Raw genomic sequence first — 16,029 nt, forward strand, 5'->3', positions numbered from 1 at the left:
GTCTTTTTCTTCTTTTTCCTTTTTGACGGATCACAAACACACGTAGAAGTACATAGCGCCACCTACTGCACCGGAGTGTGTCCAACTCAAGATTAAGATAAACTTTATTGTGCCACCAGATAGGATAATTTGTTCCGTGCTAAGCACCCGTACTATAGCCATAATAAATAAACCAAACATACCATAAAAGCAACAATAGATACCCCAATATGCCCCCCCCCTCTCTCCGCACACACCTGTCTTCCTTTGTCAACGTGAACGCGCAGAGCGGACACAAACGGAGGCGCGGTGCAGCAGCAGTGACCTCCACACAACTTAAGTCGGTAGAGTTTGCCACTGTTACAGCATGTGAATCTATTAGTATACTTAAGCTGAGTATTTAATATTGGGTAGGTTTACATTAGGCTGCATAATTAACACTTGCAGTAATTTATATGCTAAATGACAAACAGGCAATTCCCAATTGCCTGCAGAAAAAGTAGCCTTCAGCCTTGTTGTAATGTCACCAAGCAGTCTTATTCATACTTTTGGTCTCTTTTTATTTACTAATTGCAGCATACTGCCTAGAAAGGAGAGGGTAAGAAAGGAAACAGAAAGGGAGCTACAGCAGGCAGCCCAGGGAAACAGCTCTCTTCTCTCCTGGATAAAAGTATCCACCAGCAGCAAGGAGGAAGAGGAAGATGAAAGGTCAGGACCAGAGTCATGTTAACTGTTTAGGGCGTTTTAAAGCTCAGAATTTAAAGTTGAAATGTTCCTCTAATTCTATTGAAATATATTAAAAGCTGCCCACATTTTATTTTAACTACACAAAGTGGTTTGGCGGCACTAAATCAATGATGAAGCTATATTAGCTAATTATATTAATTTGTACCAACCATAAGTTATGTCTATGTTACAAGACTTGCAGTAATCTTGTATTTACTTTAATAGGCTATTATTAAAACTGTTATTATTCTATTCTAGGCAGATACAACAGGGAAGCAGCTCTGTGCTGTCATGCAATAGGCCATCTACTAGCATGGAAGATGAGGGAAACAAATCTCACACTGCTATATAAGGCAGCCGGTAGTTCCACATGCCGCATAAAAAGCCCTTATTTTTGACTGAGCACCTGCCTCCCAAAATTTCTGTGCACGCCACTGAGGATCGGTGATCTAACGCAGGCAGCCCTGTGTGGTTTCAGAGTTTTTGATTCAGACAGAGTTCCATTAACAATAACCTGCTATCTACAATTGGTCAAAAATGAATGCCATTTAATAATAAGAGGGTGAACTCTAAAATCATTCAGCCTCTTAATTCAAAGCTGAACTAAAATCAACAAATAAAAGGCGTGCATATGTGTCACAGCTATAATGGCATCATTTGTTCAAAAAATGTATCATAATTTTCTCAAAACACAATTAAAGCTGTAGTTGGTAAGTCTTATAAAAGTAACCTTTTGTCTGTTATAGTTCTTCATGACCGGGTGACATGATATATATAACGGACATCCATAGGCTTGTCTTTAACTCCAAGAGTGTTACTTTATTACACACACTTGTAGCCTGCATTACATGCACTCCGGTAGACCGGGAACTAGACACATCAAACATTGTATTACTCCGCCTACACATTATAAGTGCGCGGCACTATATACTACATCCTCTTTTCTCAACATGAAAGCTACACTTCACTCTTATTGTAATAAACTACTGTTTATAACTGAACTGTGTGTGTCTTATTACTGCCACCACTGAACATATAGATATGCAAAACAAATGTGCTTCTATCTTCTATTAGTACAAATAATCAATGCCTAAGATTATCTTGCCCTGTCTACAGTAACATGCCTTTATACTCAACTAAGAACAGGGAAATAACATTTCTTCCATTAACATTTATCTTTTATATTTATTAACAATACCTTAAACATGTATCATTTGTTCCATTAACAATTACTTTAACATTCTTTTAAAACAGACCAGATAGGTCAGTTAGGGCATGACCTTTACCGCCGGCTCATCACAAAGTCTTTATACCTCTCAGGTGGTCGAACGAGTTGTTCACATCTGGTTTGAGCTGGCTGTGGTGTGGATCAGAGCTCGCTGTCAACACTATCTGCTTTACCTGCATCTGGTGTGCTGACCTGCTCATCATCTAATGAGTCTGTTTCTGAGTTCATCTGGGTGCTGTGTGTTGTTCTCCTCAGGTGGTGTCTATTGCGTCTATAGTGCTGACCAGAAGATGTCAATATGTCATAGGACCTTGGCTCATCCCTCTGTGCGGTGACCACTGCTGGACGCCAACCTTGCGGTGTCTCCATGTGAACAGTACTCCCAGGTTGCAGCTCTGGAAGCCGCTTTGCTCCTCTGTTTTAGTATTGCTGCTGTCTTGTTTGCAGATTTTGGAGAGTTGAGTGTACTTCTTTAGGTACGGCAGGCTGAAGAATAGTGCTGGAGGTCAGTAGAGTGCTTTTAAGGACTCTGCCCATGAGCATCTGTGCTGGGGAATACTCCATGCCTGTCACAGGTGTGTTCCTCAGGGTGAGAAGTGCAAGATGGGGGTCAGTGTTTGTTTGTTTGGTGTGCTTTCTTCAGTTCTTTCTTCGTTCTGCTAGTCCATTTGATTGTGCATAACCTGGATTGGAATGAGTGAGTTTTATGCCCCATGACTCCGCAAAGCTTCTTATTTCCTGACTTGCAAATGGAACATGATCACACACAATGTCTTTTGGTATTCCGCGAGAAGACCGATTTCATCTCATTGATGACAGTGTGTGATGTTTTGTTTTTAATGTTCAATACCTCTGGGTATTTTGAGAGATAGTCCACTATCAGCAGAAATGAGTGACCTTTGATTTCAAAGATGTCGGCTCCCACTTTAAGCCAAGGAAGCTTGGGGATGTCGTGTGAGATCAGTGGCTCTTTCTGATTCCTGGGCTGGAACTGCTGGCATGCTCCACACGTCTCGACCATCTGTTCTATGTCTTTTGTCATACCTGGCCAATACCAATGTTTCCTGGCTAGTGCTTTCGTCTGCTGTATCCCTTGATGAGCTACATGCCGCCTCTGCAGCATCTCATATTGCATAGTTGTTGGTAGGATTATCCTGTCTGCTGCAAACATTACTCCCTCTCTAACAGTCACATCAGTGACTGATTGGCCAATATTGTATCAATCTAGAGTCTACTTGTTTTCTGCATCGGGGCCAACCAAGTCTGTGTGTGTCATGCAATAGCTGCAGTGTTTTGTCCTTTTTCGTTTCGCTTTTGAGCTGCTCTAGAGTCTCTGTACTCAAGGCGTCTGTTGACTCCAGAGCATAGACAACTCTCTCATCTGTGATATCATCTGCAGCCACGTGTTGTTCGTGTGGCACAGCTCGTGAGAGTGTGTCTGCAATCAGTAGCTCTTTACCTAGCAGCATTCTCTGCAGCCTAGAGGGAGCTGTTCCAAGTGGCTTTCTCAGGATGTTTTCCAATGGCTTGTGGTCCGACTGAACCTTAACCCTTAACCATTCGACCTCGGCAAACTGACAAACTGGACTGACTTCTGACACCATGTTATAGTTCTTCATGACTGGGTGACCTGATATATATAACAGACATCCATAGGCTTGTCTTTAATTCCAAGAGTGTTACTTTATTACACACACTTGTAGCCTGCATTACATGCACTCCGTTAGACCAGGAACTAGACACATCAAACATTGTATTACTCCGCTTGCACATCACTAACATCATCTTGACAGTATAAGTGCGCGGCACTATATACTACAGTCATATTGCTAAGACTGTCACTATGTAAAGACAGCATTACATGAAACTAGTAATGTGTAAAAAAACAAAAAAAACAGGCTCATTTAGCCCCACCTACTGCTCCTACTGCAAATTGCCAGAATCCACCGCGACCGGACAAAAAGAACCATTCAGAGCCAGCTCCTTTCTAGTCTTTTTGACCACTTAAAACTCTTTTACACTACATGTCACATCCATTCACACACATTCATACACTGATGACAGGGACAGGAACTACCACCAACCTGCTCATCAGGAGGAAACTAACATTCACTCACACATTCACACACGGTTGGCGCAGCCATCAGGGTTCAGTAACTTGCCCAAGGACACATTGACATGTCAATCAATCAATCTTTATTTATATATATATGTATATATATATATAACGCACACAACAAACAAACAAGTCATCTCAAGGCACAGCAGATCTGAACTGTACTCGTCAGGTTTAATTTAAAGAGACCCAACATTCCCACATGAGCAAGCACTTGGCGACAGTGGCAAGAAAAAACTCCCTTTTAACGGGAAGAAACCTCAGACAGAACCAGACTCAAAGTGGGCGGCCAGCTGGCTCGACTGGTTGGGGTATAGAGGAGAGAGAGGAAGGATAAGAGAGAGAAGCACATTGAAAATCAACACTGAAGTTGAACTGTTGAACTTTAAAGATAAACAGTTAATTTATTAGATAGATTAATATAAAGATAGATTGATTGATGACTGTGTATACAGTCAAATATTTTGGGTAGATGTACAACATTTTATAATGAGAAAAACTGGTGAGACATTTAATCTCAGAGATAGAGATGTTCTTGTACACTTTAAAAATGAAGAGAAAGACAAAGATTTTGTTATCTGGTACAGTTGATTTTGATGCTGGGAAAATTCCAAGAAGAAATGGACTCCAAGCCTAACTTTGGACACTTTGCTCAAGAACTAACTCAATGACACCACAATTAAGGACAGTAAAAACAAAAAGGCAATGAAAACAAAAACAAAAAAATATTTAATGTGATTCTTTCCCTGGCAGAAACAGATTTGTGTGACCTTTATGTTTTTTAAAAATTTGATAAAAATAAAAAAATAAAAAAAAATATATGAAATAAACTAGCCTACTCTAAACATTTTTCTTCTTCTCTCTGTGCTTTCACAACTTGTTTCCTAATTCTACAGCATCACCTGGTGGCGGCATTTATACAACGCTTAATTCATGAATGAACCAACTGCAATACAAGACTTCACAATTTAATCATTTCAATTACCTTTAAGTGACAGTTCACTGTCTCAAGATACAGCATTCTATATATGAAAGAAAAATGTCTCTGTGTTAGACTGAGCTGTGAGATTAAGTTGTCCTCTTTTTGCATTTATAGTGTAGTTAGAGGATTGTAAAATACTGTGGTTTCTTTTCTACCTAGGTAATGACAGAGGGTATTGGGTATGTGGGCTGTAAAATATAAGTTAATGTACACATTCCAATCTGAATGTTAAAACAGGTTTTTTTTGTGTAAACAGTAAAGTTGAAATCCTCTGGATAAAGGTACAACAAGACAGGTTTCTGGTTAGTTGTAGCTCACTATCCCATCTCACTAGCATGGTAGTCACAGATAAAGCACACATTACAATATGACTAATTTATACTACAATATATATATATATATGTGGACATACTATTGTGGATTTCGGCTTCCATCACTCACACTGAAAGCACATTTGAAGATCTTTTAATAGCCAGTATGAACTGGAGGAATTATCACAGCGAGGAAAACCTCTTTTACTGACCTGACTGTTGTCCATGAGATTTTCTTTAGATTTTTCTGGATTTAAAGTTATATCTAATGTTGCTGCAGCCAGGTTCAAATGCACTCAAAGAAGCATAAAACAAGTTAAAAGTAGTACACCTGACCTGGTGGGTAGCAATGCAGATGAAGTTGACAATGAGCAATGAGCACCAGCACTGAATAATAGTTCAGTGTTATAATATTCAGGGAGATTTATCTTAACCAACAGGGAGAAATTAAGTTATACATCTCTCCCAGAAGCTATTGCAGATGGGAAATGCTGCTGTCAAGAATATTTCTGACTGTGTGGGTTGATCATTTTCACCAACAGAATGATGATTTATCAAAGTTGGCCATCTCATCTGATGATATATATTTTCTTACCTAAAAATATAGACTTGGTTTGATTTTTATTATTATTATTTAAGTAAGAGGCCTTCACTTGGGGCACTAATTATGACATTTTTTAACCAAAGTTCAGAAACAAGACCATAAGAAAAAAAAGAAGATATTACTTATTAGTCCCACAATGGGGAAATTTGCATAGTGTCACAGTAGCAAGTGGACAGGAATTAGAATATAAGAGCAGCAATAAGAAAAATAATAAAGAACAATAAATAATATATACTCATAAATGTGTCTAACTCTCTTCTCAGTGCTCAGCATTGTAGCCTCACAGCAAAAAGGTCCCAACCTCCGGTGGTCCCATGTCCTTTCTTTGGTGAGTTTGCATGTTCTCTTCATGTCTGCGTGGGTTTCAACTGGAAACGCCTGGGCCTTACTGCTGGGTACTCAGATTTCCTCCCACTATCAGACATGCATGTTAGGGTTTATGCTGACATCTTAGTAATTCTTGTTTTCAATTCATTATAGGAACCACTGGGGGATAATGAAGCTGAATGTTCATCAAGATGTGCCCCTATCCTGAGTCTTGACCCTAGGTTCGTAGATGTTCCAACCACATCACAATGCCAAAATGTGCCCATTCGTCCACATCCAGTTGACCCCTTTCATCCCTCCCCTCGATCTCTATCTTACCACCATACGCGACCACGACCAACTTCAAGCTTCTGTTCATCCACTGACAATCGACCCTCTTTGTTCTCCTCCTCTACTCCAATTTGACCCTCACCTAATTCCTCTTTAATATTCTTGCCAATAAACGAATCTTTTAGACACCACGTAAATGGTGTGGCTTTGTATGTAAAATGTGGGTCTAAGAAATATCCTGGGTTTAAATATCCTGGGTTTTACTAGAAGTTAAACAATTGAGTTAGTGAGCTGGAATGCAAATAGTATTCAAAACTCAGTTAAGAGATGTTCAATTTTGATTAATTTAAAATCTCTAAAAGGCAACTTCAGAGGAAATTTATTAGAACTTTAAGGAATTAAAACCTGTTCCGCGTTCCTTCTCACACTTACTAATACTAATCTGTTACTGAAGGCCTTTACAGTTAGTTGCAGAGGGTGAGAGTTGTCGTCCATGATGGTTTGGCCAAAACCCTCTCTCCGACTACCTCTATGGGGTCCAGGGGGCATCCACAGACAGAGTTGGCTCTTTTAATCAGTCTGGTTGTCTGTTCTTGTCCTGCTCAGAACATCCCCCCACCCACCCAACACACTGCAACTCACTGCAACTCACTGCATATGAGACCACAGATGCCAGCAGTGGCCTGCACATACCAAATGATGCAGGTGTAAACGACACTGACCCTTCTTGTAAACAGAGTCAGTGTTGTCTGACCTGTCCTGGTTTCTTTTGAAGTGGAAACTTGTATGTTCTCACTCTCTCGATGTCAAGTCCCTGGAAGTGCACTGGTGCAATTTTGGAGGGTTTTCGGTGGAAGTCAACCACCATCTCCCTTGTCTTGCTGGCGTTTACTTGTAGATGGTTCTGCTCACACCAGTCAACAAAGTCCATGATGACCCTCCTGTACTCATAGTCGTTCCCCTCTGACACACATCCCACTATGACAGTGTCATCAGAGAACTTCTGGAGATGACAACTGTCCGTGGAGTAACAGAAGTCTGCTGTATACACGGTGAAGAGGAAAGGTGAGAGTACTGTACCCTGAGGGGCCCCTGTGCTGCAGACCACCACATCAGGCATGCAGTCCTGCAACCTTACATACTGGGGTCTGCTTGTGAGGTAGTCAAGGATCCATGCAGCCATCTGGTCATCTGGTCTCCCACTCTCTCCAGCTTCCGCCTGAGCAGAGTAGGTTGAATTGAATTGAAAGCACTGGAGAAATCAAAAAAAGTGATCCTCACAGTATTTCCAGTGTCCTCCAGGTGAGACAAGGATCTCTGCAGTAGGTTGATGACAGCATCATCCACCCCAATGCCAGGCTGGTATGCAAACTGCAAGGGATTCATGTAAGAGCTCACCAGGGGGCGAGGATGTTTCAAAACAACTCTCTAAAGTGCTCTCATCAGATGAGAGGTTAAAGCCACAGGTCTGAAGTGGTTGAGCTCCTTGGGGCACGAGGTCTTTGGGATCGGAATCACACAAGAAGTCCTCCACATGACGGGAACCCTTTTCAGACTCAGGCTCAGGTTAAAGATGTAGCAGACCACCTGGCAGAGCTGGTCTGCACAGTCCTTGAGGAGTCTGAAGCTGATGCCATCAGGACCCTTGGCTTTCCTAGCCTTGATCTTCCTTAGCTGCATTCTCACCTGATCCACTGTTGGTGTGAAGAGAGGAGGGGAAGGGGGGGCGGGGGCGGGGGTAAAGGAGAACCACAGAGATGATGGTGGTGCTAGGGAGAGTGAGGGCCCCATAGATGGTGGTGGTGGTGGTGATGGGGAGGACGTGAGTGTGAGAGCCCCATAGATGGAGGTGGTGGTGAAGGGGCAAGCAGGCAAAGGGAGCTGGAGTTAGGCTGCACTGTGCTCAGGCTGAAGGGGATGGGACCAGAATCACATCTGTTGAAAAACATGTTTAACTTGTTAGCCCAGTCTCTATCCTCAGCTTCAGGGTCTCTCTTTCTGCCTTTGCCCTGGTCCTCTCCAGACCTCCCTTGAGTTGTTCTGCAGTTGGTCCTCTATTTTCCTCCTGTAGTTGGCCTTGCACTCTCTGATCTTTCTTTTAACATCCCTCTGCACCCTCCTCAGTTCCTCTATTTTGCCAGATTTAAAAACCCTTCTTTTCTCAAGTAGCAAGGCTCTCAACTCAGGAGTCACCCAGGGCTTGTTATTTGAAAAACATCTCACTCTCCTGGTGGGCACGGTGGTCTCTACACAGAAATGTATGTATTCTGTGATACAGTCCGTTAAACTGTCAATGTCCTGTCCGTGTGGCTCACAGAGCACCTCCCAGTCAGTGGTGTAAAAACAGTCCTTCAGTGCCTCACTGACCTCCTCAGGCCACTATTTCACACACCTTTTTGTGGGGGCTGTCTCTTCACCATAGGTGTGTGTAGGCAGGGAGTAAATGGACCAGGTTGTGATCTGAGCGGCCGAGCGGGGGAAGGGGGGAGGCGCTGTAGGCGTCTGCAGTGTTTGCGTACACCAGGTCCAGAGTTTTACTGTCCCTGGTGTAGCAGTTCACTTACTGGTGGGAGAGTGGCAGACAGGGAAGCATGATTAAAATCTCCAGTGATGAGGAGAAAGGCTTGAGGATGTGCAGTCTGTTGCTGTGACACAACACTGTGGAGAAGCTTGCGGGTTGCATCGGCATTGGCAGAGGGAGGGATGTACACCGTTATTGCAATGACATGTGAAAATTCCCTCGGCAGGTAGTATGAGAGAGTTCTGTCTACAGCCCACAAGACGAAGGCAGAACATATACGAGTGGGAGGAACCTGTAACAGGCTAGAGCGTGGAACATGTAGCTGTCCGAATCACACAGAACCACACCAGTCCCTATCGATTATGATGAACTGTAAGGTTGACAGACGTTTATCTGCCCAAAAGCTCTATTAGGTAGATGACAGATGGAGGACAAGTCCAATTTAACTAGTTCACTGTTTAATAACTTTATGGAGAGTGTAAACATAATATCAGTATAACCCTTTCTCACATTAAGTAAACATTCTCATACCAACATTTGTGTTTATGAAAGGAGAAAGTATAATGACAGTTCTTCAAATACACATTTATCTGTGATCGCTGTAATAGCTGTTACAATGGAGGTTTCTTTAGGCAATTGATACTGATATAAGTAACTGGTATTGCATTTAAATCATACTATCGACCAAGAAGTTTTGTATGAGTTTTAGTACTAATTCTCACTTTCATGCTCAGTGTTGAGGGAGAGGTGGAACTCAAGAATGTGCAGTGTCTTTTAATTTATGATGGTGGTCTGTATGTCACTTTTATGTAGTTCTTGTCACTTTTGGTTGCTCCATGGAATATTAATGGATCTTTGTTATGATAATGTAATTTTTTTAATGATATGTAAAAATGTTTTCCAAAATGTACATTTGTCTCAAGTTTTGTAAAAGTGTTTCACATGTTGTAATCTTGGTTTGCACCTCCCGGCCACCGTACATAGGTGATCCAGGGCAAGATCAGTTTAGTTATGTCATGTTTATGCATTTACCACAGGGGGCACTACTGCACTAGAAGTAGTATTGACACTTTTCAACAAGATATGGACAGGAGAAAAACTACTTTCGTTAAACATAAGCAATAAGCTTAGCATTTGCTAAACCAGGGAAAGATGCAGCAAATGACATACCAATAGCACTAATCTCCCACTTGTGTAAATGGATGGAAACAATGATAATTTGTTAATAAGTTTGATCAACGAGTACCAGAGTGGCTTTAGGAAAGGAACAATCACAACAGACGCTTTATTCAAAGTAAGGAAATTGAAAAGACCCTTAATATGAAGGAGGATATGGTTATAGTTTTGTTTGACAATGACAAAGCTTATGATTCATGTGGAGAGAGGGTCTTTTAATTAAAAAATGGAAGAGTTAGGCATAGGTGGAATGTTATAACTACTGGATCAAAGATTTCCTTTCAAATAGAACAGTTAAAGTAGGATCTGAAATCTCAAGCAGCTTTGACGTTACGTTCTATTTAATATCACGATTAATGACATCTTTGAAAGGACAGGAACAGGTATGCAGTCATCTTTGTACACAGATGATGGAGCAATCTGCAAAAGGGGAAAAATACTTGTGTTTTGAAATGTATACAAGAAGCAATTATCAGTGTAGGACTGGGGATTCAAAATTTCAATGGCAATGGTAAGGCTTTTGGGTGAGACATCAAGTGAAATATTAAACTAGTTCAAATACAGCACTGTCCAGTAATTAAGGGCAACATTTCCCCATGATATTTCCACATCCAAGTTTTTTTTCTCCTTTTTGGAATTAATGTCATGATTACACACTTCTATCCAGTAGGTGGCGACATGCACCTTTAACGTTGGTTTGTAGTCAGCCAGGAAATCAAAGAAGAAGAAGAACACCGATGACAGACGTCAAAGCTCTCACCTCCAGCATTCTTTTCCCCACATAAATCAGAAAGTGAGAAAGTGAGTGAGCGAGCCTTAGTCAAAGTCCTCTGCCTTAGTATACCAGTCAACATCCCGCATTCACCTCTTTCTGTAGTTCATTGAAGCATGTGAGCATGATGGGGACAGACGGTAAAGATCTGTCTGCTCACATCCAGAGAGTTCCGCTGTGTGAGTCCCAGCTGGACTTCTCTGGTCAGCCGTACTCCGTGTCCGTCCTCAAAGTCGGATACTGTCTCCCTCAGTCCGACGGTACGTTTAGAGCCGACGGGACGATCACCCTCATCACGGGACCCAGAACTATTCTGGTGGACACCGGGGGCCCGTGGGACCGAGACTTACTTCTGTTCACGCTGAAGGAGAGGGGTCTCCTTCCAGGAGATATTAACTTGGTTGTGGGCACTCACGGACATTCAGACCACATCGGGAATCTGAGTCTTTTTCCAACCGCGTTGATAATTGTAGGATATGATATCAGTGAAGGGGACACATACCGTCCTAACAACCTTGCAGAAGGACAACCATACTGTGTGGATGAGCATGTGAGTATAGGTCTATACCTGTAACTTAATAGTTTGTGATTCCTCACAGAAAACACACTCAACTCACTTTGCAAAACAGCAAATGCATTCAATAGGTGTGGAGTTCTATCATCTTTTCACACAAGCTTCACAGTTATATTTCAATTAATGATTGGTTCATACTTATTCAAGTAAAATAATAGTCAGGAGCCCAAATGAACACAAACAGTTTTTTCTTGCCATACTCATTCCTCCTGTTCATACTGAGGATTCCTTCATAAGGCACATGCAATGTAGGCTGATGGGGGCCAAAATCCACAATGAAATGGATTTAAAAGTTGATGCTATGAAGCTTCAGCTGTCCAAATTAGTCAAATCAAGTCTTCTATGTTTCAATATTATAGTCTTACTCTTTTTAGTGCCAAAGTTCTTCTTTTTGTTACTATACTTCCACCACAGCTCAACAGTGAAACACTAAGAGGGAATTTGATGCTAAAAAGACTGTAAATGTGTCAGATATCACTTGATATGACTAGCTCACACTGAGAAGAGAGAGAAATGGGTACGACATGCAACAAAGGTTCCTTGCTGGACTCAAACCAGGGATGTTGCAGGTAAATGGTGTACGTGATTGCATGAGGGGTTGCGAGGACACTCCAGTTTTACTTAGACTCCTAAAGGAAATGATCAGCAGGATAAGACTGGTGTATGGTTTTAAAAGAAAGCTCCTGTACTGTATCGGTCAGAAATGAATTCATACTCACACAGCTTTTCTTGACAAGAGAACTATCTCAGCAGACATTTTGGGATGTTCTTCTATTTGTGAATGAGGTACTCCAGTTTTAGAAGAAATGTCATTTGCCAAAAATTCTTCTTTCTTACACAGGATGTGAGGTTTTTATTGATTGAATTGATTGTTCTGCCAGTTAAACCCCTGCTATCACCATTACAATTGAAAATCACTTTATATGACACCATGTTCCCCAAATGAGCCAAACACACTGACAGGCCTCCAAAATAATTGTCAGAATGGAAGCTTGGAAAATAACACAAAATCTCTGTGTGGAAGCAAGTCAAACTAACTAGTATCACAGGAAGTGTGCAGCAGCTGTGTCACTGATTCTCTGTTGTTGAATTCCCCCTGCCCCAGCGTGCACTCTGCAGTAGTCCGACATTTTATTTTGTGTCATATTCTACAGATATAGACATTGAAACTAAACAGAAAGATGTAATGTTGCTGCTATAATGTCAATATGACTACTAACAGATTACTTTCACTTCTATTTCTGAGTGCAGGTCACGTTAAATACACGAGACCCCGAATCTTTAGACAAAGAAGATGTTCTTAATTTGTGAACGTAAACTGTTAGTACACACAGTTTAACCAAAGAATTGTGTGTATGCATAGTTTGTGAATGAGGCTCATTACCAGCCCATTAATTGGAGTCAACTTTGTTGTGTGCATAAACATAGTTGGCATATAAGATTATGCAGTGTATGTATATACCCTCTGCCTTGTATAACACCACTCCTCCACTTAATAAGTCTCTGTAAGAGATACTGTTGTTACTAACTAGCACTCTGTTAGAATACTAATCCCTCATCTTTATCATTGTCTGGTATGCCAGAGACACAGAATTTTTATGGGGTGACAGGTGACATTTATTTAACATTCTAACACAGCCCAGAGGCTTAACACATGATAGTGGCAATGATTGCAGTAGGCACCTGAGTTAAGGCAACTGTTGTGTCGCCACTGTTGTGGCAACACAACAGCCGCCACATAATGGTGAAAGTGATAAAAATAAATACAATAAAATACTATTTACAATAAACAATCTCTGTGTAAAATAATTTACAATTATATAAATCTGCAACATGCATACATCATTTGCCAAAACTTTTGAAAATAAGTAATAATAATGATAGAATTTCAGAAATACACATCCCTTCAATTTCGATAGTTTTAACATGCATAGTAAAGAAGTGTGCACACAAGAAGAAATAAATATGGTGTGGCAGGTCGACCCTGTCTAATGAATTAGCTTTGCAGTAGAGCCTCCTTTTTATCCTAATAGAACTATTAGGATAGAAGTGTCCTTGGGCATCCTAGTTGCTCTTCATGGAGTGACTAGGATGCCCAAATTTAATAGGGAAAAATTTTGATATATGGTATCAAAGGCAAGAATCAATATTAAACTGTCATCATCAGAACACATAAATGAATATTCAGTTAAATCTAAAACAAGCCTTAAATGTTAGAAATATGGACAAATATTGAGGTTATATGGCTCATATACACAACTAACGGAATAAAAAAATATAATAAAATATGTTTTAACAATGTTATATAAATGATATATAAATAGTGATAACACAGAAGAAGAAAGACTGACAGGACTCAGTATGTGTATCATGTGTTCTGCTCTGTCCCACAGGTGTCTATCATTCCCAGTCCTGGCCACACAGGACAAGACATCAGCGTCCAGGTTAGGGGAACTGCAGCAGGCACAGTACTTGTTGCAGGGGACTTATTTGAGTGCTGCTTAGATGAGGAGAGCTGGCAGGACCTTAGTGTGAACACTGCAGTGCAGGAGGTCAGCCGCCAGAGGGCGCTGCAGACTGCCGATGTCATCATACCAGGACATGGACTCCCATTTAGAGTGCTCAGGAACTGAAGAAGCGGGTCTGGACAGCAGTGACATTAACTGGAACTGCCTGACAAAACTTGACCATACTGACAGTCTGACTGGTTTCACTCCAACCAAAGTTTACACAGGGCCATGCTGATGAGCACATCATCACACAAAGAACAGCAATTCTTCAGTTACCTGCTCATCTGGCAGGTAACTGGGGGGGGGGGGGGGGGTTACTATCTGTAACTGTATACTAAATTTGACTTAAGTTCTTTATTGTCAATCCTCTACATGTACAGGACATGTAGAGGATTGACATGATGACCCACGGTGAGGTAATAAAAGGTGACAGTAATAAAATAATAATAACAATAATAATAATGTGGCTGGTGCTGTTTTTGAGTGTATGACATATGTGTATGTGTGTGTATATGTTGGGAGGGCAGGGGGTGGGGGGTGGGGGGGTTGACTAGTTCCAGTCCCTTCTGTAGCCCAAAAACTCAAATATTGTCTTGAAAGGGAATAATAATTTGAGCAAATTAATTCCCCATAAGTCAGTTTTGCGATTTTGTTATATTACAAACAGTTATATTATTACATATAGATGGTATGGCAGAATAAAAGTAGCATTTGGTCTCACTCATGCATATAGACTGTTTTTTTTAAATATTCCTTTAATCATATACTCATTCATATATTTGTCATAGATATGTGAATCAGATTTAGTAAAATCAGATCTAGCCCACTTGCATATGTGGTCCTGGATTTGATTAATATCTGATGTCAGGTTATGTGTTCTGTTCTATTAATCCATACATTCTTCTATCAGATGTGTAATTGATCACACGTGCAGATTTAGTGATAGATGTTTAAACTATTGATAACACTTCTAAAACGGAGCAGAGAGGACGCTGGCGTTATTTGTTCCATAACAACAAATAACGTTTTACAGTTTACAATAGTATAAAATGTTAACTTTACTATTGTCGCTTGCCACCAGCCTTTTTTAAAATACATTTTTGGATATTTAATTGTTTTTGTGCAGATTCTGTGGACTCTGACTGTCTAACTACCTGCAGTGTTTTGAGATCTCCATGAGGGGAAGAGGGGACAGGACGCTGGTGCTGTTTATCAACATCTTCTCCATCTGTGTTTTACAGTTTACCACTGTAAAAACAATTCTGTCATTTTTACGGAAAAGCTGTAGTTGCCAGAATAATTCTATAAAAAGTGTGGCAAAACCATAACCATCTTTACAGAACAACCTGTAATCCAGTAAATTCAATATTGGATTTCTGCTGAATTAACATGACTAATTAAACCAATTTACACAAAAAAATCCATAGTGCTTATCCTCTCTAGAGGGTCACAGAGGGGCTGGCCCAATCCCAGCTGTCATTGGCTGAGAGGCAGAGTAAACCCTGGACAGGTCACCAGTCCATCACAGAGAGCAGAGACATACATACATTAAACTGTAATCTGTTTAGGTTCCAGAAGCCTCTCAAACCACTACACCACCATGCCACCTGATATTGGTTGTCGTTTATTGTACATAGAGTTCTATTTCACTGTAAAATACCAAACAAACAACTTTATTTAACTGCCTCATGATAAGATATATAAGATTTCATGCCACAATATAAGTCGTTCAACTGAATGTTTCCATAATCTACAAATAATCTTATTTTAACACTATCACGTTGTCATTTAAACTGCATTATATTTCTTTTTGTATTACAGTTTTTCTGCGTTTAAACTACAGTCATAGGTCATTTCTACAAAGAAATGTTTTTTTTAACATTTCAGTTATGTTTGGTTTAGTATTTTACAAAATATTACTGTAAGGTAAACA

At 40.6% G+C, this 16,029-nt stretch overlaps 1 protein-coding gene across 1 annotated transcript; it reads left to right on the top strand.

Annotated features, from left to right (window-relative positions):
- The first annotated feature begins 11,103 nt into the window (after positions 1-11,103).
- On the top strand, positions 11,104-14,371 carry mblac1 (metallo-beta-lactamase domain containing 1). The gene is made up of 2 exons (XM_053343557.1): positions 11,104-11,562; positions 13,980-14,371. The coding sequence occupies exons 1-2, from the start codon at positions 11,137-11,139 to the stop codon at positions 14,217-14,219; spliced, it is 666 nt and encodes a 221-aa protein (XP_053199532.1). The 5' UTR covers positions 11,104-11,136; the 3' UTR covers positions 14,220-14,371.
- Positions 14,372-16,029: the final 1,658 nt, after the last annotated feature.

This window comes from Scomber japonicus, chromosome 22, assembly GCF_027409825.1.
Source record: "Scomber japonicus isolate fScoJap1 chromosome 22, fScoJap1.pri, whole genome shotgun sequence".
Classification (NCBI taxonomy): Eukaryota; Metazoa; Chordata; class Actinopteri; order Scombriformes; family Scombridae; genus Scomber; species Scomber japonicus.

Excerpts from the sequence above, each read along its gene's own strand:
- mblac1 (XM_053343557.1), top strand. The coding sequence starts at position 11,137 with ATGATGGGGACAGACGGTAAAGATCTGTCTGCTCACATCCAGAGAGTT. Across the intron at positions 11,563-13,979 it reads CATACTGTGTGGATGAGCAT|GTGTCTATCATTCCCAGTCC; the intron begins GTGAGTATAGGT and ends TCTGTCCCACAG.